The sequence below is a fragment of the Podarcis muralis genome, chromosome 7 (genome assembly GCF_964188315.1).
Source record: "Podarcis muralis chromosome 7, rPodMur119.hap1.1, whole genome shotgun sequence".
NCBI lineage: Eukaryota > Metazoa > Chordata > Lepidosauria > Squamata > Lacertidae > Podarcis > Podarcis muralis.
Genome location: NC_135661.1, coordinates 13133872 through 13157792, shown reverse-complemented (window position 1 = coordinate 13157792; position 23921 = coordinate 13133872). Strand labels below are relative to the sequence as shown.

The following is a 23921-nucleotide window of genomic DNA, read 5'->3' as shown; positions in this document are numbered from 1 at the left end:
CTCATCAAAACCAATTCAGCAAAAGCCACCAACCTAGGTGCAGCATGATTTCAGCTTTGTGGCAATTGTTGGAAGCTGCACCTATGGTGTTGCCTTTCCAGAATTGAGAAGCACCATCTCCTTCTTCCCATATTTGTTCTTGAAACAAGCAAACAAAAAAGCAACCAAACCCTCCAGTAAGGTGAGACTTGCTCCACTGTCGCAGACTGCAAGGATTTGCCCTCTGTTGGGTGTAAACACAGCTGGTCTTTTCTTTGAAGTCTGATGGAGACTGGCTTTGGCCAGACTACACTTGGCTCAGTTGCCAAGCTACTTTAAAATAGCAAGAGACCCAAAACAGAAATCCTTAAATCTTGGCCAGTTCCATTGCTAGGGCAGGAAATGCAAAGGCATCGGCATGGTTGGTCTATGCTGACCTAAAGGCCTGATCTCAGCTACTAGTGGCCAGCCAAAGATCAGTTAATCAGTGACATAGCAACATGTAAGATGGCTTTATAACTGTTAAAACAGTAAAATTGTTTTGCAAACAAGTCCACAAAAGTTGCAAGCCCACCTGCCCAGAGATCCTTAAGTTAGTAAGATATACCCTAAAAGAAAACAATTGGCATTGGCCCAGGTCCACTCACTGGTCACTTGCAAAAATTTCTTACTCACCATTGGCAACCAGGTACATAGCTATTTACAGCCTGATTCAACCAGGCACTCATTATCAAATCCCTTCATTGAGCCTTTTTTCAGATTGGGGGGGAAAACTTGATGAGCTCATTACTCCTCTGAAAATACAGTGAGGAAGGAAGAAACTATGCCTGTTTTCCAGGTGGAAAAAACTGAGCCTAATACCAGGCATAGGCAAACTCGGCCCTCCAGATGTTTTGGGACTACAACTCCCATCATCCCTAGCTAACAGGACCAGTGGTCAGGGATGATGGGAATTGTAGTCTGAAAACATCTGGAGGGCCGAGTTTGCCTATACCTGCTAATACTGTTGGGAAGCTAAGGACAGCCTTACTGGACTGGGTCCAGGGCAGGGCTGAAGGTCTAACCTGAAAAGCCACTCCCCCACCAAATTGAAGGTGTATGACCTGCTGTATAACAAAATATTCCAAGAGACTTAGCAGGATAACACAGATAGGCTCATTGTAAACAGCTGGAGAAGGGAATTTCAGTGGCACCTCTGAAAGCATCACTGCCTGGAGAGGTTGCAAGAGGAAGCTGGCAGAGGAAGACATCAATATATGTAAAAATACAAACAAAAGATATTCACAAGAGCATGAAGGCCAGAGAGGCTGGCTGAGACATAGAGGGTGATCAAGATGATCAAGGGTTTGGAAGCCAAACCTTATGAAGAACAGTTGAGGGAGTTGGGTCTGTTTAGCCTGGAGAAGAGACAAGCTGAGAGGTGCTATGACAGCCAACTTCATATATCTGAAGGAATGTCACACGGAAGAGGAAACAAGCTTGTTTTCTGCTGCTCCAGAGGGCAGGACCCAAACCAATGGATTCAAATGAGAGGAAGGGAGATTCTGACTAAACATTAGGAAGAACTTTATGAAGGTAAGAGCTGTTTGACAGTGGAATGAACTCCACTTCACTGGGGGGGGGGCGTTGTTAAGCAGAGGTTGGATGGCCATCTGTCGGGGATTCATTAGCTGTTATTCCTGCATTGCAAGGGGTTGGACTAGATGACCCCTGGGATTCCTTCCAACTCCACAATTCTATGATTCTATGCAAAGCATGGATGGGCAAACTGATGCCCTCCAGATGTAGTTGGGCTTCAGCTCCTATCAACCCCGCTGAGAACAGCCAATGGTAGCAACATGTATCCTAGAATTGCTTTTTTTGCTGCTGTGGCTGCTGCTGCTGCTGCTGCTATTAGCTAGAAGGCTTAACACCATATATTCCAGTTTTGGCCACTTGGTAACTTACAGATAACTTTGAACATGCTTAGGAAGGCTAGCTTATGAATTTGTTGGGCCTTGACCACACACAGGTCCCCACACCCCATAGTTGCAGCCGATACTTCACTATGGGGCAGGAATTCAAACTAAACACATAGCCATGGTAAAGGAAAACCAACATCATTTATATATTATATCTATGAAAGGCAGGGATGATTGACGCTAGGCCTTCCAGATGTTGTTGGATCCCAACTCCTATCAGCCCCAGGCAGCCTGGTTAAAGGTTTGGGGTGATGGAAGTTGCAGCTCAGCAACATCTGAAGGGACCAACATTAGCTACAACTGACACAAGGCCAGTAAGTGGGCTGAGACCTGTGGCCACCATCAGAATTCTCTGCTACATAATGAACGGTGTTGGTGGAGATCACACCAAGTGCAGCTTCTTCAAACATTGTGGCGGCCATAGCAAGAGAGTTTGGAGATATTTCAGAACTTGCCCAGTACAACATCTGGCCCATGGCGGGTGCTCTACAAACTTTACATTAGCCTTTGCCAACCTGATGCCCTCCAGATGTTTTGGACTACAATTCCCACCATATGGTCCCCTGGGAGTGTGCCATGTTGGCATAGGCTCCTTTCCACAGGGGTTAAAGCACTTTCAAAGTTGGAAGTCGCTGACTTGAAGGTTTCTGAGGGACAAAGGAACTCCTGCTTCCCCCACCACCGCCCTTTTCTCACCCAACCCTAATTTTTATTCCAAGCACATCTTTGTGGCCCAGTGCCAAGAGAAAGAGAAAACAAATCTCAGCTGGACAGCAGCCATCCAGACAAACGACCAATAATGGACATGCAGCGCCGTCTGGTTTTATCACCAGCAGCTGATGGCATAAGTCCTTAGTAACTCCTCTTGGCTGCCTTCTCCTTTATTGCATTATTTCTCCCCCATATGAAGAAAGCCGATGTGCACAGCACAAAGAGCTGACTTTTCCATGTGGTGTATTCAGCTCACAGCCACCACACTGAAGGGCATAGGTGCCATCTTTGGCGGGCCCAGATACCCAGCCAGGCAACCCAAAGGCACCCCAAAACATTGCGTGTGTGACATCACATGGCATGACATAGGCACCATCTGCATGGGGCCAACAAAGTTCCTGTCCCAGTCACTGCCGTTACGCCGGAGAGCCAGCGGAGGCAAGGCAGTGGGCGTCACATGGTGACGCAAGTGACGAAAAGACATCATGTCATGCATGAGCTGCTGGGCACCCACAATCTGGGGCCCAAACCTCTGCTGCAGGGGTCATCAATGGAAGATGTAGGAAAGGGCAGAGCTGCCAGCTCAAAACCCTATGGGGCCCTTCCCTTCACCTGTACTCAGCTGAAGGCTCTTTTCCCATACAGCTAACCCCACACCTACCATCAGATGCTGTGCAGGAAACATGGCCTTACAGTTCCTTATTGTGTGCAAACAACTTTTTTAAAGCTTCCTCAATGATGGCAAGGGTGCCCCTGCACTCCTTAAATGCAACAAGTCCCATGCTTCTGAAGAAGATAAAAAGGAAACACTTATTCACTTCATGCACAGTTAACTGAGGGAACTCACTGCTACAAGGTGTGGTGATGGTCACTGACTTAGATACACGTAGTTTAGGCCCCATTACCCTACCAGAAGAGCAGTCAGTAAAAATGACTCAGCTAGTTGTTTTGTGAAAAGTAATCCTTTGGAAGGGACTGGCAATACACCTGTGCTGCAGATTCATTTTTGTTTCAAACTTGTGCCAGAGTTAACACAGAAAGCCTCAGCATTATTTGCAAGAGCTCAAAATCCTGATGTGGAGAGTGCAAATGCCATGCAACTCCGCACATGTGCACACGCGCGCACAGACACAAACAGCCTCTTCTGAAACCCACCAAAGGGAAAACTTCGTTTTCGTTTTTTAGAAATCAGGATTATTCCTTTGCAAGACACAAGGGGGCAGGGAAATCACATGACTCACCCACGCAGTCACAAGTTGGGAACTCTGCTTGAGCGCGCTTGGCAGGCGTGTCCAGCAAGCTCTTGGTTGGCGTGTCCAGGTACTTCAAGGGAGATTCCAGAAATCCACTGAGAGTAGGCATGAGCGGCACTTTATCCTTGGTTGGTGTCCCTTCCATGGAAGCGGTATCTGTGTTTTGGTTTTCATCAGAGTAAAAGCACGTGGTGGACACCACGGTAATAGCACCAGAAGATTCAATTTTTATCTGCTTAGGGGAGCGAGCTGCAAAAGGGTTTTCAAAAGGCTGCCCAGCCCCTGGCAAGAGGGGTAACGTTTTGTGACCCGCATTGGCAGCACCTGTCAGGGGCAGGGGGCAGTCCTTGCTAGCCGGAGGCTGGAGAGCTGCCTCTAAGCCCACCGTGGGCTCTGGAGAATGGCTCAGAGAAGACAATGGGGGCAGAGGAGGAGGAGGAGGGTGGGGGGCTGAAAGTGGCCCATCCCCAAGGAGCAGTGGGGCAGGAAGCTCAGAATTCTGAAAGCTGAAATTTTCTCCAAACTCCGCTTCAAACTGCTTGATCAGCTCCTCCAGCTTGTCATCCATCGCGATGGAACTGTGGGCGAAGAGAGGGTGGTCTGCGGGGTTTGCAGTCCTGTGGAAGGCTTCCTCGTGCCCATTGCTGCAGGCCACAGAGGATGAGCAAGGGGCAAAGCCAGGCACAGGAGCGGCAAGGGAAGCCGTGTTGCATGCAGAGTTCTCAGGGTAGTAGCAATGGCTCTCCTCCTGGTTGGGACAGCATGTTTCCTGAGTGTTGGGAGCCGGGCTTCTGTTTTCAAGTAACTTCTGCAATGGAGACTGCTCTGCAGGGCTGGCTGGCATGGGAAGAGGGGGCAGGAGCCTGGGAGGGGTGCTGGAGATCAGGAGCTGCTCAGGCGGCATCTCTTTGCTCGGACGCTCTGGAGTGGCAACCGAGCGGAGTCCTTCCAAGCTGATCTGGCTGACAGGGAGGAAGAGGGGCTGAGCATCCTTCTGCTTGGACCTCTTGATCTGGACTTGCTTGCGCAGCGGCTTGGCTGGAGTATTTTTATCAGGCTGGACCTTCTTCTTCCTCTCCTTGACAGGCTTTTCTGATGGCTTTGGTAGTGGTGGTGGCTGGGCCTGGGTGCTGGGAGCCCACCAGTTTGGCATCTGCTCCTGGGGGCTTCCCGGAGGTGTCTTCTGGTCCACAAAAAGGCTGCGCTTATGGTGGAGGTGGTGCTGCAGAGCCTTCTGGGTCTTCTTGTGGAAGCTCGTCTCCTGCAGGAGCTGCGATAGCTGTGGGCTGGAGGAGGCTGCCTTGGGGTAGCTGGGGCTGTCGTCCTTCTGGGCAAATGGCTCCTGCTTTGGCTTGGCAGCTTTGGCTTTGCCAGGCATTGCTTCAGGTCGCTTGAACACGGATTTGATGCAGTCCGTGGCGCTGCCCAGTAGCTGCTCCAGCTCAGCCATGGGATCACTCACCAGTGGAGAAGGAGGGGTGTTGGAATGCAGGCCCCATAGGCTGCTCTTCAGCTTGCCTTCATCACCCCACTGCTCGGGGAACTCCACTTTTTGCGGGGTGGAGGAGTTGGGGAACAGCTCTGATGGCTCCAGATGTCCATTGTTGCGATCAAGGCAATAGGGGGCCATATCCTGAGCAACCTTTGCTCCCTGCTGCCAGGAAGATGGTGCTGATGATGCAGGAGCTTGGAGCAGGTTGTGGCTCATGTATGATTTCGAGGCCTGGCTCTGGTACAGCTCAGCACCGGATTCAGATAGCACCGAGTTGGGGTGGTTGTGTGCCGGGAAACGGGAAGGCTGCTCCAGCTGTTCCTTGGAGATGAATGCCATGGCTTGCAAGGGACTCTGAGGAGGGGGAGGAGTCTCTTGGGCTGGCTCAGGAAGAACAGCCGACAACTGTGTGAGGGCTTCAATAGCAATGGCTGTCTGGAGGCTGATGTTCTTCTCCTTTGCAATATTCAGTGCATTTTCCGTAAGAGGGAGGGCCTCCAGGGAACACGAAGCCTCCTTCTCTTCTGTAGCAGGCATTAGCTTATGATTAGCACCATTGTCTAAGGGGGGTTGGTGTTCCTGGCTGAGAGGCTGTGGGATGCAGCTCTGGTCCTCTCCAGTGGCCAATCTGATCTTCTTCTCAAGCCACTCCAGGTAGTCTGGGCACTCGGGTCCATCGCAGTTGCAGTTGGGTGGTTTGACGCCATGCTTTGCATAATTCAGAGCAGCTTTGAGAGCAGTCAGGTCCTCGTTGCCAGAGCAGGTGCCGGAAAGAGGCACTGCCAGGTCATTGTCTACCCCACTGCTGCGATTCATCTCGGCGTTGAATTTCTCATACAGCTGCATGCTCAGCAAGGAAGGGGACCGCAGAGGCACCATCCCGTGTGAAGACATGGCTGCTTCTGCCGCTGCTGAGAAATCCACCAAGTTCTGAGCGCCCTCCAAGTTGGCATTGCTGGAGGAGTCTCCCTGGCTTGGGGCAGATGGCAGCCTCTCCCAGTTGGCTTTCTGCTCAGCGCAGGAGCTGTTGAGCCATGCAGGGGTTTCCATCAGCATGGCCCCTCTTCCAGCGGCTTGGGATCCTCCTCCATTGGCCAAGCCAGGCAGATGGTCCTCGCTCAACCTTCTTTCTTCAACATGGCTAAATGGCCCTTCTTCCATTTGGCCTGTTTTGGGTCCATCAACCGAATTGCACTCCAAACCGGTCTGAAACAAGAGAAGAAAAACAGAAAGAATGAGTTCTAGTGAAGCAAACAAACCAGAGTCAAGCAGCATCTTGGTGATGTTGATGTTTTTATTTGAACCCCACCCATCTGACTGGGTTGCCCCAAACAGAAAGCTTTGGCAATCCCATCCGCCATAAACTCAATGAGTTTTGACTATACACAATGTTGGCTTTAGGTGTGATCTCCAAACCTTGATGTTGGGAAACCTTGATGCTGGGCACAAGGAGAAGGGGACGACAGAGGACAAGATGGTTGGACAGTGTTCTCGAAGCTAACATGAGTTTGACCAAGCTGCGGGAGGCAGTGGAAGACAGGAGTGCCTGGCGTGCTCTGGTCCATGGGGTCACGAAGAGTCGGACACAATTAAATGACTAAACAACAACAACAACAACTAAAACGTAACCCCTCTGTAAGTTGTGGGCTTACTGTATGCGCCACTTGGGTTCTCACTCTTCCAACTGGAGCCTCTCAACTAGGAAGAAGGTGGTGCTCTAAATCAGTGTTTCCCAACCTTGGGCCTCCAGCTGTTTTTGGACTACAATTCCCATCATCCCTTGCCACTGGTCTTGCTAGTCAGGGATGATGGGAGTTGTAGTTCAAAAACAGCTGGAGGCCCAAGGTTGGGAAACACTGCTCTAAATATACAGCCAGAAAATTCAGCACCCAGGTAAGTGCTTCCCCATCTCACCATTCCAGGAAAGGCCATTGCTGTACATATGGTGAATTCTTCAATTGACATTCATTTCCTTATACGCTATTGCTTTATGCAAGTAGCACCATCCATATGAACACATAGGAGAAAGGCCTGCTATTTTAGTAGTGTTGCCCAATAGAATATATTGACTAAGTATCTCGTTTTAGGGAAACATTTTGATAGTGTTAACTGTATCCCTTAAACAGAGATACTTAGTCAATATATCCTTTAATCCAAGTTAACACAAGCCTTCAAGGCTGCTTCCTTGACCCCTCACAGCCATTCAAAACGGGCCTAAACACCACTGCTACTCTGGTTAAAAACCATTACAATACAAAGACTCCCCTGCAATAAAAGTTTGCAGCATTTGGGACTTTTTAATTTAGAGAAAGTAAGATGTGACATGACATAAGTTTATAAAATTATTCATGGCATGAAGAAAGTGATAAGAGAAAAGTTTTCTTCCCTCTCTCATAACACTAGTACTTGTGGACATCCAGAGAAGATGAAGGTTGGAAGCTTCAGGGCAGACAGAAGAAAGTCCTCCTTCACACAGCACAGAGTTAAACTATGGAACTCTCTGACACAGGAGGCAGTGATGGCCACCAAGCAAGACAGCTTTAAAAGAGGATTAGACAAATTCATGGAGGAAAGGGCTACTAATGGTTACAACCATGATAGCTATGCTCTGCCTCTACAGTTGGAAGAAGCAATGCTCATGTGCTTGAATCCTACCTATGGGTTTCCCACAGGCTGGCCACTGTGAGAATAGGGTGCTAGTCTAGATGGTCCACTGTCCTGATGCAGCATATGCTCTTAGGTTCTAAGATATGTTAACTTAAGCAAGTCTATGGAAGAAAAGTTTACTCTCTTCTCTCCATTACAGCCACCTACAATCCCTAAAGCCTGTTCAAAAGGAATAGACCAAACAGGAAGGGAGCAGGCGTAGCATTGTATATAAAGGATGTGTACACTTCTGAAGAAATCCATGACCTGGAGCATGAAAAGCAGATTGAGAGTAAATGGGTAAAAATTGTAGAAGAGAGAAACAACAGTGACCTTACTGTGTGTGTCTGCTATAGACCACCAAGCCATACTGAGCGTATGGAAATGCCATTTACCTTCTTGCCGCGGCGGTACCTATTTATCTACTTGCACTGGTGTGTTTTTGAGCTGCTAGGTTGGCAGAAGCTGGGACAGAGCAATAAGAGAGCTCTCATGCAGATTCAAACCATCAACCTTCCGTTCAGCAAGCCCAAGAGGCTCAGTGGTTTAAACCACAGCACCAGTAGGGAGGAACTAACAGATGAAGTGGAAGTGCTGAGAAACTTGGGAGGAGAGATCATGTTCTCCTGGGTTTCAGGAAACAGAGGCAAGGGAAAACTGAGTGTAGTCGGACATGCACTCTGTACTTTAAGAAGGCAAATTTCAAAAAGCTAAAGGAGCTACTGGGTGTGATCCCATGGTCAGAAACACTCAATGAGAAGGAAGTCCAAGAAAGATGGGAGTTTCTAAAAGGAGAAGCCCCAAATGCAGATTATATCAACAAGAAAGAAAAGTGGGAGACATCTAAGGAAACTGGTGTGGCTGCATAAGGAGCTTACAGATGAGCTGGGAGTTAAGAAGGGCATGTATAAGAAATGGAAGAAAAGGGAAATCACAAGGGAGGAGTATACATGAGTAGCCAACAGTTGCAGGGGGGAAGTCAGGCTGGCTAAAGCTCAGAATGAGCTCAGGCTTGCAAGAGAGGTTAAAAATAATAATACATTGTTACCCTGGTGGATCACACGCATAACACGAGTCAACAGTGTGATGCAGCAGCAAAAAAAGCTAATGCTATTCTAGGCTGCATCAACAGAAGTCTAGTGTCCAGATCACGGGAAGTAAAAGTACCACTCTATTCTGCCTTAGTCAGACCACACCTGGAATACTGTGTCCAATCCTGGGCACCACAATTTAATAAGATGTTGACAAGCTGGAAGGTGTGCAGAGGAGGGCAACCGAGATAATCAAGGGTCTGGAAACTAAGCCTTATGAGGAGTGCTTGAAGGAGCTGGGTATGTTTAGCCTAGAAAATAGGAGACTGAGAGGAGATACGATAGACATCTTCAAATATCTTAAGGGCTGTCACATGGAAGAGGGAGCATGCTTGTTTTCTCCTGCTCTGGAGGGGAGGACTCGAGGCAATGGCTTCAAGTTGCAAGAAAGGTGATTCCGACTAAACATTCGGAAAAACCTTCTGGCAGTAAGAGCTGTTCAGCAGTGGAACAGACTCCCACGAGAGGTGGTTGGCTCTCCGTCCTTGGAGGTTTTCAAACAGAGGTTAGATGGCCATCTGTCATGGATGCTTTAGCTAAGATTCCTGCATTGCAGGGGGTTAGACTAGGTGACCCTTGGGTCCCTTCAAACTTGAAGATTCTATGATTCTAAGCCTTCTCTGAAGAGTTGTGGGGTTGAACAATTTGAAATGGGGCATGGGAGCTGCTGGAGGGGAAGTGATAGGAAACTTCCTTTACCAATAATTTTATTTATTACTATCTTTATATCACTATCTCCCTCCATTCGCCTCCCAAATTCCTGCCTATTATTTATTTTAGCTATAATGTTTATAAACCACTTTCCCCCACAATGTAGCTCCAAAGCAGTTTCCAACACAATACAACAGTAAATTAAGAAAAAAAACACAGTTAAAAGCAGTGGTCAAAGCACAACACTTGTGGGTCCAGAATACCAAAGGGCCCCTCTGCTGAAGTGAGAGCCTTAGGAACATAGGAAGCTGCCTTATACCGAACACAACCATTGGCCCAGCAAGCTCAGTCTTGTCTGCACTGATTGGAAGTGGCTCTCCAAGATCCCAGGCAGGGAATGTTTCCTATCTGGAGAACCCAGAGATTGAACTTGGTGTCTTCTGCATGCAAAGCACATGCTCTACCAATGAGTCATGGCTGTTCCCATTACTGGACTGGTCAGTATGGGAAGAGGCACTCCATCAAGTACTTGGGTCCCAAATCATTCAGGATTTGTAAGTTCATATTATATATTACATTTTTATACCACCATTTCTTCCAAGGAGCTCAAAGTGGCATACATAGTTCTCCTCCTCCCCATTTCATCCTCACAGCCCTGAGAGGTAGATTAGGCTGAGAGACAGTGACTGCCTAAGGTCACCCAGTGAGCTTCACGGCCCAGTGGGGATTTGAACCCTGGTCTCCCAGGTCATAGCCCAACACTCTAGCTGTTGCACCACACTGGCTCTCATTAAGCCAACATTAACACATTAACTTGGGCCCAGTAACTTCTAGGCAGCCACAGAAGAGAGTTACGTATCAGAGTGCTGAAACTGTGTGCCCAGGACCTGAAAAATCCTCCGTCTGGGAGTTCTAACTCAGTATGGGAAAGCTCTCCAAAGATTGCAAGATTTCCCACTGTTATTTCACTCTCCTGTGCTGCTGCTGCTGTCGCCACTGTAGGCCAGAAGCCTGTTAAGCGACTTGTGCTCTGCACTGACAAGCCAGTGGAGTGGGCAAGCTCCAACAAGCCTCTTCTTGGAGAAGCTGCCTGTGGTTGTCTTGTAAACCAGTCTTTTGCTACCCTGCACATAAACCCACTCACAGGTGTGCATGCACACACACACCCTGCACACGCACACCCTCTCTGTGTGAGCTCTTGCCAATGTGAAGCGCAGCCCTGCTCAGAGAGCAGATAAGGCAGGTCTGGAAGCTGCCTGGGCTCCGTCCAAGTCGGTCAAGGATACAGCAGCTGTTCAACCCTCCTCTCGCAAAGGCTGCTCAGCATTCCTGAAACAAGCAGGGCTGCCAGTGTTTACTGGGGTAGCTTGTGCACAGGCAGGAAGGGGGGGTTGTGGCTACTTCTGGTTGACCACAACACTGGCTGTGCCTGTCCTGCAAACCCCACATATGTCTCTAACCTAGGAAATGTTATAGGCTGCTTCCCTGCTAGGTTATATTGCAGCCAATTAGAGCCTGCTCCCAACCTATTGATGAGGCCTAATGCTGTGGACGCGGGTGGCGCTGTGGGTAAAACCTCAGCGCCTAGGACTTGCCGATCGTCAGGTCGGTGGTTCGAATCCCCGCGGTGGGGTGCGCTCCCGCTGCTCGGTCCCAGCGCCTGCCAACCTAGCAGTTCGAAAGCACCCCTGGGTGCAAGTAGATAAATAGGGACCGCTTACTAGCGGGAAGGTAAACGGCGTTTCCGTGTGCTGCGCTGGCTCGCCAGAGCAGCTTCGTCACGCTGGCCACGTGACCCAGAAGTGTCTGTGGACAGCGCTGGCTCCCGGCCTATAGAGTGAGATGAACGCACAACCCTAGAGTCTGTCAAGACTGGCCCGTACGGGCAGGGGTACCTTTACCTTTTAATGCTGTGGAATTGAAAATAATGGGAAAGTCAGCTTCAGCGGCTTTGACCCTTCGTAGCTTAGCATTCCTCCACTGTCCCTTGCCTATGCATTAAGAGCCTCATGCTCTACCAGCTGAGCTCTTCAGAGACCTTGAAGGTGTACTTGGTCACCAGTTTTGTTTCTGAGCCAAGAAGAAAATAATCATCCGGACGACCAAGGCAGTTTCCTAAGTAAAGCCTATTTCAGAATCCTAAAAGCTGGACTGATCCATGAGTTGCTTTTTGTTTCTCCTGCAAAAACCATGTGGGGGAAATTCACAATTGATCAAGTGCCCTGGAGGTTAGGAAGGGCCATGGCTCCTCCTTTGAATTTCATACTATAATACTCCAGCACCAGTCATACAAGCAGTCTATTATGTCCACTGAACACATTGCCAAGAAACATCTGAAAGCCATTTCATTAGAAAGAAACTTGCTGGTAGGACCCAGAGGCGGCGCGCCCCTCTTCAAAGCCATCACTTCAAAGCACAGGCATAATTTCCCCCAAAAAAAGAAAATGAAACAACTACAAGCAAAACCACTGAATATTTTCCAAGTTAAGATTATGCTGCAGAGAAGCTATCAAGTGCTGGAAAACTATTTCAGGTTCCAAAAAGCCAACCTAAAACATTTCAGGAGTAAAATTCCTGGGCTCCTCTCCCTTCCTTTGACAATTTTAATCAAGTTTATCATGGCTTTCAATGTCCTTGCAACTAAGGCTGTTTCAGTTGATAAGGCAGGTTTAGACTTTCTAAAAGTCTTTTGACAAAATCTCTCACCAGAAGGTATTCATGAAACTAAAGTAGTCAACAAAGGGCAACAAAAGAGGAATGGTATTTTGTGTGTGTAACCAGGAAAGAAAGAGAAGGCATCAGTTAACTTCAGCAGCTCCTCAAATGAACAAACTTTTTGGGAGAGAAATGCTCCCTTTGTTTCACTCCTCTTAGTAGATTAATTCCCAGTTCAAAAATTAAGGTTGTGGGGCAGCCTTCAACAATTTGGACTACAGCTCCCATCAGCCCCAGCCACCAAGGCCATATGATGCTGGGATTGATGGAAGTTGTAGTCCAAAAGATCTTCAGGCCCCCAGGTTGGTGAAGGATGCTGTAAGGCAGGGGTTTTCAACCAGTGTGCTGTGGCACCGTGGGGTGTCTTGAATGATAGTCTGGGGTGCCGTGGGCAACACTGGCCTCTGTCCCCCTTTCCTTCCCTCCCTCCTCTGATGCTCTCCCGCATCTCTGCCTCCCAAAGGCTTGCACAGCTGTCTGTTGCAGCAGCCCTGGCTACAAGCTCCCCAGGCGAATGGTGCCTCTGGGGCTCGCCAGGGGGTGCTTCCCAGGCCTCTGAGGGGCAGTGTGAAGAGGCACCTCTCTTTGGGGCGGGGGGGGGGGGCAGCTCAGAGACCAGGGTGGCAGCAGTGGCTGCCTGGAGGACTGCCAAGGAGAGGAGGCTGAGGGAACACTCCACAAGGGAGGGTGTTCGAAAAGGGGTGAGAGGCTGCCCACTCTGCAGGCAAGAGGTGACCTAACTGGCCTCCTGAGCCCCACAGGAGTGCCATAGAAAGAATGCAGTTGGTCAAGGGACCCATGGACTCAAAAAGGTTGAAAATCTCAGCTGTCAGAGAACTGAGGTAGCATAGTGGCTGACACTGAGCAGAGATACAAAGACGGGGCAGTGGAAAAGCAGCATCCTGATAGCTGCAGTTTGTGGCTTGGCTCCCACCATCAAATACTGTGGAGCCCTGACCATCTGCAATCTAGGACTAGTAATACAGATCTCTACCTCACACCACTGTTTTCACAACATGATAATGTATGTTCAGTGCCTTGAACGTGATATACCGTATTTTTCGCTCTATAACACGCACCTGACCATAACACGCACGTAGTTTTTAGAGGAGGAAAGCAAGAAAAAAATATTCTAAACAAAACAGTGGATGTATGATTTTTGTGGTTCATGCTGTGGCCACAAACGTGATCTGACGGTGAGTTTGGGGTAGCCCAATGCAAAAATCCTGTGGATCCATGTGGATCCATGCTTTGTAACCACGTTTTTGCGCCATTGCAGCCCCATGAAACAGTGGGTGCGTGATTTTTTTGGTGCAGGCTGTAGCCATGGACATTTTATGTGATCTGATGGTGAACCTGGGGTGACCCAGTGCAAAAATCCTGAGGATCCATGTGGATCCGTGCTTTGTAACCACGTTTTAAGTAGGGAGGGAAGGAAAAGCATTCAAGGGACAAGGAGCATGCGTGGGGTGTGTAGAGAAGGATGTGGCTAATGATGCAGGAGAGGGATTTAAGGGGAGAAGGAACACGCGTGGGGTGTGTAGAGAAGGATGTGGCTAATGATGCAGGAGAGGGATTTAAGGGGAGAAGGAACATGCATGGGGTGTGTAGAGAAGGATGTGGCTAATGATGCAGGAGAGGGATTTAAGGGGAGAAGGAACACGCGTGGGGTGTGTAGAGAAGGATGTGGCTAATGATGCAGGAGAGGGATTTAAGGGGAGAAGGAGCTCGAGTGGGGTGTGTGGAAAAGGAGCTTTTCGGCGAGCTGAGAGGGGAGGGGGGAGGGAAAGAGCACTGTTGCTTTAAAGGAGCCAACCAGACAGCAGCCACTTACAGCAGTGTAAGCAGCTCATTTCCTCTCCCACTTTGCTCCTTCTCTCCCTCTTTGCTGCTTTACGCAGCTAATGGCGAATCCCCTGCAACCCAAGTCCTGCTCAGCGGATCAGCTGAGACGCTGGGAGAATCGTAATTTCCCTCTCTCCCTCATCCCGTGCCCTCCTGTCCCCAGCAGCCTTTTTAAAAACTTTTTTACTGGTTTTCACTGCGCTCGTGGCTCAGAGCCCTCCTGTGCCCTGCCGTCCCTCTGCAGCCTCATTGCTCCGTTTAGAGAGCGTTGGTAGCTGAGGCTGCAGCAGCTGTTGCTGGCTACGCGGCGCTTTTCCGGCTCCCTATGGCTCCCGTCTGTCCCTCCTCGCGTGTAAGCGGCTGCTGCCCGCTTTGCTGCCATGGCTCTCCTTCCCTCCCTCCCTCCTCGGCTCCTCCCCCTCCTCCTGGCTGTTTGCTTGACTGACGGCAGCCATGGATCCAGTCGAGTGCATTCGCTCCTTAACACGCACAGGCATTTTCCCTTACTTTCTAGGAGCAAAAAAGTGCGTGTTTTGGAGCGAAAATTACGGTATTAGGTATCATCTACTATAGAATATATTATTGTCTGCTCTCTTCTGTTTAGCAGTCCCATGACTGCTTTTTGCAATTCAGACACCACACCAAACCACAGTGTGAGCGTAATTCAAACACTGGTTTCTGATTCTGGTTCACCAGCCCAACACAAGCCATAGTTTATCATTTCCTTTATCACAGTGAATCAAGTTAAGTTGCCTGATCTATGTCTGAAATGAGCCTGTGTAGATGTAGGAAAGGTTTGCCTCTATATTCGTGATTCAAAGAATCATAGAATTATAGAATTGGAAAGGATATAAATGGTCATCTAGTCCCACTCCCTGGAATGCAGGAATTTCAACAAAAGCATCCATGACAGATGGCCACCCAACCTCTGCTTAAAAACCTCCAAAGAAGGAGAGTCCACAACCTCCTGAGGGAGTCTGTTCCACTGTTGAACAGCTCTGTCAGAAAGTCCTTCCTAATATTTAGTCAGAATCTCCTTTCTTGTAGCTTGATGCCATTGGATAAAACAAGCTTGCTCCATCTTCCATGTGACAGCCCTTGAGATATTTGAAGAAGGCTCTCATATCTCCTCTCGGTCTCCTTTTTTCCAGGCTAAACATACCATTCTTCATCATAAGACTTGGTTTCCAGACCCTTGATCATCTTGGTCAACATCCCCTGCACACCTTCCAGCTTGTCAATATCCTTCTTAAATTGTGGTGCCCAGAACTGGACACAGTATTCCAGGTGTGGTCTAACCAAGGCAGAATACAGTGCTACTATTACTTTCCTTGATCTGGACATTAGACTTCTGTTGATGCAGCCTAGAATAGTGCTAGCTTTTTTTCTGCCGCTGAATCACACAGTTGACTCAAGTTAAGTGTGTGGTCTACTAAGACCTCTAGATCCTTTTCACATGAACTACTGGCAAGCCAGGTGTCCCCCATCTTATATCTGTGCAGCTGGTTCCTCCTGTCTAAGTGTAGAACCCAACATTTGCCCCTACTGAAATTCATTTTGTTAGTTTTGGCCCAGTTCTCCAATCTGTTAAAGTCATCTTGAATCTTGATTCTGTCTTCTGCAGCATTAGCTACTCATCCTAGTTTGGTGTCAATTGCAAATATGATGATCACCCCCACAATACAACCCAAGTTGTTCATAAAGACGTTGAACAACAATGGGCTCAGAGCAGAACTTTGTGGCACCCCACTTGTCGCTTCTTTCCAGGATGACAAGGAACCATTAGTGAGCACTCTTTGGATTTGGCCAGTCAACCAGCAACAAACTGTCCAGCCCACAACTTTTTTCCCTGCCATTCCTAGTTTTGCTTGATTCCTTCAGTTCCCAAGCCAAGCAGGCCCAATTCAAGGTGCTTGTGTTGCCATTTAAAGCCTGGATTAAGCCTGGGGAAGAAGCATCTGAGAGAAAATCTTCTCCCCTATCACACAAACCATGTTTTGAGATCAGTGGGAGAGACTCTCCTGGTGTTTCCGAGATAAAAAAAAAGTATGTGGCGTAGGCATCTCTGGGACAGCCTTTTTGGTGGTGGAGTGACCTCGCCACAGAGGTGTGTAGCTTTGTATTCTTTCAGACACCAGATCAAAACCCCATATTTTTCACCAGCCTTTCAGTGGCTGGTGGGGTCAAGTAATTTTTATGGTGTTTCTAACTATGCTACTTCTATATTTTATGAGAATGTTTTAATGTTTCCATTTATTATGTTTGTTTTTGTAAACCACTCTGTGACCAGTTTGGGTGAAGGGTGGTATATAAAAACTTATTAATGGAATAGAATATATAACTACCTAGTATTGTTTGTTTGTTTGTTTGTTTGTTTGTTTGTTTGCTTGCTTGCTTGTTTGCCTGACTGTGCTGCCTCAGCAATTCATGTAGGTGCCAGATTTAAAAGGTGGGCTATGAGTTGGCCTTTGGGGCATGAAGGGAGGAGAGCTGAGAGAAGATTATCCAGGGGACAAGAGAAGAATGAGGATATGTGGTTTTGGGAGTAGTAAGCACATGGTTAAACTATGGAACTCATTCCCACAAGAGGCAGTGATGGCCAATGATTTAGATGGCTTTTAAAGAGCACTGGACAAATTGATGGAGGGCTATTAATAGCTATTAGCAATGTTGGCGATGCTCTACCTCCACAGCTGGAGGCAGCAGTGCTTCTGAATTCCGGTTGCTGGGAACCGCAGGAGGGAAGAGTGCTCTTGTGCTCAAATCCTGCTCATGGGTTTCTCGCAGGCATCTGGTTGGCCACTGTGAGAACAGGATGCTGGACTAGATGGGCTTCATCCAGCAGGCTCTTCTTATGAGGTACAAATCCAACCTCTCTCCCACCCTGTGAACCCAAAATGCTATTTGGGATCAACTTTATTTATACCACACCATCAAAGTTACTGTGCAAAGAAAACAGGTCCTAACCTTGCAGAACATATATTTAAAACTTGACAAAGGAAGGGATAGGAGATCAAGGAAGGGAAAGAATGCCCATTGGTTACAGCTACATGGACTTTTTAAAGGTTTCAGTGGGTTGCAGAGACAAATAACTGTGCCAAATATGATTACTATTATTATGTGTCAAAGACTTCCGAGAAAAGTCATGGGGGTGTTCATGTAGGTGAACTATTCCAGGAACAAACCTGCCAGCAACTGGTAGCATTAGGCAGCACCCGCCAGGGCCCAAACCCAGCAAGGGGCACACCATTCACTATGGCTGCTGTTCACTGGCTACTCACTTTCTCCCTGTGGCCCAGACAACAACAGCCACCATCTCTCTCTCTCTCAGCACAATCCTCACCACCACACCTCCCACCACAGGGAGGAAGAGAGAGCAACTGGCAACACCACTGTAGGGCTGCCTTCAGATGTCTTTTGAAGGTTATATAATTACTCATCTCTTTGACATCTGATGTGAGGGCATACCACAGGGTGGGCACCACTACCAAGAAGGCCCTCTGCCTGGCTCCCTGTAACTTCACATAATCACAGTGAGGGAACTGCCAGTAGGCCCTCAGAGCTGGATCTCAGAGTCCGGACTGAACAATGGGGGTGGAGACACTCCTTCAGGTATACTGTGTTTTTAGGGCTTCAAAGGTCAGCACCAACACTTTGAATTGTGGCCGGAAACATGCTGGGAGTCAATGTAGGTCTTTCAGGACCGGTGTTATATGGTCTCGGCAGCTGCTCCCAGTCACCAGTCTAGCTGCCACATTCTGGATCAGTTGTAGTTTCTGGGTCACCTTCAAAGGCAGTCCCACGTAGAGTGAACTGCAGTAGCCCAAGTGGGAGATAATCAGAGCATGCACCACTCTGGCGAGACAGTGCGCAGGCAGGTAGGGTCTCGGCCTGCATACCAGATGGAGCTAGTAGACAGCTGCCCTGGACAGAGAATAAACCTGTGCCTCCATGGACAGCTGTGAGTCCAAAATGACTCCCAGACTGTGCACCTGGTCCTTCAGGAGCACAGTTACCCCATTCAGGACCAGGGAGTCCTCCACACCCACCCACCCTCTGTCCCCCAAAATAGTATTTCTGTCTTGTCGGGATTCAACCTCAATCCATTAGCCACCACCCATCCTCCAACCACCTCCAGACACTCACGCAGGACATTCACCGCCTGCACTGGTTCCAATTTAAAGGAGAGGTAGAGCTGGGTACCCTCCACATATAGGTGAACACCTAGCCCAAACCCCCTGATGATTTCTCCCAGCAGCTTCATATAGATGTTTAAAAGTATGGGGGAGTGGACAGAGCCCTAAGGCACCCCACAAATGAGTGCCCAGGGGTCCCAACACCACTTTCTGGACATGAGCCAGGAGGAAGGAGCAGAACCACAGCATAACAGCACCCCCAGCTCCCAACCCCCCTAGACAATCCAGAAGGATACCACGGTCAATGGTATCAAAAGCTGCTAGTGAGAGATCCAGCAGAACTAAGAAACAGCTTTTACCTCTGTCCCTAGCCCGCTGGAGATCATCAACCAGTGCAAGCAAGGCAGTTTCAGTCCCATGATGAGGCCCGAACCCTGACTGGAAGGGGTCCAAATGGTCTGCATCCTCCAGATGTGCCTGGAGTTGTTCAAGTGACCACCCACCTTGCCCAAGAATGGAAGATTTGAGACTGGGTGATAATTGGCCATAATGGCCAGGTCCAAAGATGGTTTTTTTTAAGAAGCAGTTTAATAACCGCTTCTTTAAGTGGGTCCAGGAAGACTCTCTCACAGAGGGAAGCATTTACCACCCCACAAAGCCCATTGCCCAGTGCTTATATGAGGTGTTGGGAGTGGGAGCACGTGTGTCTACACCTCCAAAGTGTTCAGGGGAAGAGACATTGTTCAGTGGCAGTGTACCTGATTAAAGAACACATGAAGAGACTGTTGGATCAGACCAATGGCCCATCTAGTCCAGCATCCTGTTCTCACAGTGGCCAACCAGATGTGGGAAACCCACAAGCAGCACCGAGTGCAAGAGCCCCCTCCCCTCCTATGGTTTCCAGCAACTGGTATTTAAAAGCATACGCCTCTGATTGTGGAGGCAGAGTGTAACCACAACGGCTAGTAGCTATCAATAGCCCTCTCCTCCTCCATGAATTTGTCCAATCCTCTTTTAAAGCCATCTAGATTGGCGGCCATCACTGCCTCCTATGGGAGTCCATTCTACAGTTTAACTCTGTGCTGCATGAAGAAGTTTTTTTTTTTTTCAGCTGTCCTGAATCTTCCAACATCCTCCCTCAAGAAGCAGGAGGAGCAGAAATAAAATGCATCCCCAATTCTGCTTGCAGCCCATGTTAAAAAAAGAAGCAGCAAATTTGAGTCCAGTCTTGGCAACAAGCTGGGACAAGCTTACCTTATCCTGAAATCACAACAATCTAACTTAGGCTGGCCAACTTCTGAAATGCTAGATAAATACACCAGCTTTTATGGAAAGCTGCTGATTTAATTTTTTGCAGATTAAATTTGCCCATTTTTGTTAACCCATTCCTGTGTTTTCCAATCCATTCCTTTGTTCTTTCCCAGCACAGCAGTAGCAGCAGGGTCTGCCAGAGCCTTTTGTGCATTCATCCCCCTCCCACCCAGCTCCCTTGCAAAAACTCCATGATCCGAACAAACCCTTTGGTTTCCTCTCCTCCTCGGCAAACAAAGATCCCCTGGAGGACATGATGGTCCCAGAGCAAGGATCATTTATGTGGCATGCACTCCCTTGCTTAAATGTTCCTGGAGGAAGCAGCACCCCAAATACAAAAGTCATCCTAATGCTTTATAACAAAACATTTTCCCCACCACACCTCACCGTGGCTTGGGGGGAGGGAATAGCAATACAAGAGGAAAATGAAAGCGGGGAGGGGGGTCACATATTTCCCACCCCACCCCCAACACAAAAGGCTTACATTCTTTTGGAATTTAAAACAAAAAAATTTAAAGCACTCCCAACATTAAAGGGAAAATGACCTCAAGGATTTTGGCAAAGGTTTCAAATCCAACTTCAAAAAGTTAGCAGCCATTTGTGGTTTGATGCAATTATGGGAAAACTCCACTGCAAAGCTGCAAGGTGCGAAAAAAGCAATAAACCAAAATGACAGAGTAACCTCCACACCACGAACTGCATCTGCCTCCCTACACACTCGGCACAATTCACTCTCTGGGCTCTCTCTGCAGATCTTCGTGCCTCAACCCCTTCTGCACAGCGGCACTGCCATGATTCAGAAACAGCAAGCAAAATGTTGACAGAGGTTCGCGTTTCACAGGGCTTCCAAAACGCACTCAGCCTCCCCTAATGGTGCCCCAATTTTCTCCTCCGCTTTAGCTACAGTGCTGCAAATCCTGTTTGTTAAAAATGACATGTGTGTTTGCTGCCTTACACACCAGATTTGTGAACTCGGCTTACAGGAGGGCAGCCCAGCCTGTGTGCAGAAAAAGCTGCCTTTGGCTAAGTGCTCTGTGCAAAGAACAAACCAGTCAATTGCTTCTCCAGCGAACACAAAGAAGGAGACAGACAGACATCTTGGAAAACTGCAGGCAAGAGAGGAGAGGGGGAGAAGAGGGGAAAACAGCACAAGGAAGCACTTACATTTCCAGAATTCGCCAAGAGAGAACCAAATACGGCGAAGGAGAAGAAAAGCAAAGCATGGAGGAATCCCGAGGAAAATGAGATATGCCACAACTGAAGACCGATTGCAGAGGAGGTAACAGTGATCTAGTTATTCAGCCTACACAGACCTCCCCCTCCCCTCTCCGAACAGCTGTGGGGGCCATTATCCCTCCTGCACATTGCACGTACATCCCCAGGATGGCTGCAGTGCTGCATAGAGTCAGAGAGGACTGGATTGCTGCAGGAGACAGGAAGAGACTTTTCCCCCCTGGAAGGGGTGGGGGAAGCCACACCCCAGCAGGCTTGGAGGAGGAAGGCCTTCACCTTTCCAAAAGGTCTTTTGAAAATATGTGTTTTTTAAAAGAATAAAATCTAATTCCACAAACTTGACGTATGCACAAGAAGTCGCCCACTCTTCAAAGCACTGCGTCTTGCAAGTGCTGTGTTTTCCTACTGCAGACATCTACAAAACTACCTCAGATGACCCTCCTGACCGTTCTGTTAAAAGGAACCAGTTGCGCTCGCTGCAACAGAAGCGTGGAAACATGGCTGTGGCCAATTGCAGCTCCCTCCCCCCCCCCATCCAAGTACTACAAGTCTGACGTCAGAGCATCGTCTCATCCTAACGAAATCCCTTCCAAGGTAAGCGCAGCGGAGAACCTGCCTCCCATCCCCGGTCTCTCTTTCGTAAATGATCCCTCTGACGCGATCCAGAAGTCCCCAGTACTGCAGAGACATTGCTCCTTCTCTACATCACATGGTCACATCACCAACCCCGTTTCATGGGGCATGCGGTCCTGGGTCACACGACTCTAGGCTCAGTTCCTCGCTGCTGGTGGGAAGCGCAAAGTTTAAGGACAGCAAGGGGGAAGCGTTAGTCATCACGCTATGGGAGTGACACGTTTTCCCGTTGCAGCCAATTAGAAGCCAATCAAAGTTTTCGTTGCATCAAAGCGTCAAGTTGTTACCCATCAAAGGCTACTTACCTTATAACACTCTAGTAAGGGAAGCTTTTGAGCACACAAATCTTGTTCTACGTTATGTTCGTACTCCGTTAGGAGGAAAGTATCACCTCTATTATTAACTGTAAGGTGTCTCATACAATATAGGGCTCAGACTGGGAATATCTCTTTAACCATTTCACAGCACATTCTGAATCCCCCATCTTGAAGGGCAAGAATAAATGTCACATATCCATATGGTTCTAATAGACAACAACTATATGACGTTTTGGGACGTGGGTGGCGCTGTGGGTTAAACCACAGAGCCTAGGACTTGCCAATCAGAAGGTCGGCGATTCGAATCCCCGCAAAGGGGTGAGCTCCCGTTGCTCGTTCCCAGCTCCTGCCAACCTAGCAGTTCAAAAGCACGTCAAAGTGCAAGTAGATAAATAGGTACCGCTCCAGCGGGAAGGTAAACGGTGTTTCTGTGTGCTGCTCTGGTTCGCCAGAAGTGGCTTAGTCATGCTGGCCACATGACCTGGAAGCTGTACGCCGGCTCCCTCGGCCAGTAAAGCGAGATGAGCGCCGCAACCCCAGAGTCGGCCACAACTGGACCTAATGGTCGGTCCATTATATGACGTTTCAGCTCATTACTAGAAAAGAGATTCCAATTAAACATCAGGAAGAACTTTATGACAGTAAGAGCTGTTCGACCATGGAATGGAGGTGGTGTTGGACTCTCCTTGGAGGATTTTGAGCAGAGGTTGGGTGCTTTAGTTGAGATTCCTGCATTGCAGGGTTAGACTAGAGGACCCTCAAGATCCCTTCCAACTACATGATTCTATGTGAAGTAACTTAACCATTTCAAACCCCCAGTCAATTAATTAATTAATGAGGTGCACAAACCCAATTATTCAGAGGCCAATCCTTCAGCTTTTGACAGATAAAATTAGAGACGTTCTTCTGACACCCTAGTTCACATACCAAGGAGAACCACAAGCACATACATACACAACCAAGCTAAAATCATTGTTCCATGTGCTGTATTTATCATGTAATAGCATTCACTTATTTACTGATTAAATAATGTATAGTTAAAGCCATGGTTTTCCCAGTAGTGATGTATGGAAGTGAGAGCTGATAAAGAAGGCTGGGAAAGGTTATGGAACACCGGAATGAAGTTCACGGCATGTAGTGCCCTGAAAGAAAACATTATGAAAATGGTATACCGGTGGTACATGACCCCAGTCAAGTTAGCTAAGATATATCACCTGTCTGATAATAAATGTTGGAAATGTCAAGAGGCAGAAGTCCATTCTTTCACCTCTGGTGGACCTGCCCAAAAGTGAAGGCCTTCTGGGAAATGATTTATAATGAACTAAAAAAGGTATTTAGATATACCTTTCCCAAGAAACCGGAGGCCTTCCTTCTGGGCATGGTGGACCGGAAGGTGTCAAAAAAAGATAGAACCTTGTTTATGTATGCAACTACAGCAGCAAGAATTCTCATCGCAAAGCACTGGAAGACACAAGATTTACCCACACTGGAGGAATGGCAGACGCAGTTGATGGACTATATGGAACTGGCTGAAATGACTGGCAGAATCCGAGATCTGGACGAGGAAATAATAGAGGAGGACTGGAAAAAATTTAAAGACTATTTGCAAAAACATTATAAACTGTATGAATGTTAAGAATGTGCACGATTAGGAAATGTTATGCTTTCGCAATTTGATTAAGTAAATGGTAAAGTAAGTGATAACAAAGAAAAAAAGAGGAGACAAATGTGAAACAAATATATTATGTTTATTTTAAAGGTACTAAAACTGGGTTATAACATTCTGAATTTGGAAACATAATAATTGAAAGTTACAGTAAGTTGCGAAATAAGGTAACAAATTGCTGACACTGTTATTGCATAGAACGCAAGGCCTGGAAGATGTGAGGAGGTCCAACTGACAGTGATAAATTATGGAAAGATGATTTGACACATATCTATTCTTTT

General features: G+C 47.9%; 1 protein-coding gene across 6 annotated transcripts in view; it reads right to left on the bottom strand.

The window, feature by feature from the left end:
* The window catches only part of TET3 (tet methylcytosine dioxygenase 3), a 120888-nt gene that overhangs the window by 33858 nt on the left and 63109 nt on the right, over window positions 1–23921 (bottom strand). For 4 of the 6 annotated variants that reach the window (XM_028741116.2, XM_028741117.2, XM_077931228.1 and 1 more), the window contains one exon: window positions 3893–6602. In XM_028741116.2, the coding sequence (XP_028596949.2) occupies window positions 3893–6602 (2710 nt within the window). The other 2 variants (XM_028741118.2, XM_028741121.2) reach the window with 2 other exon arrangements.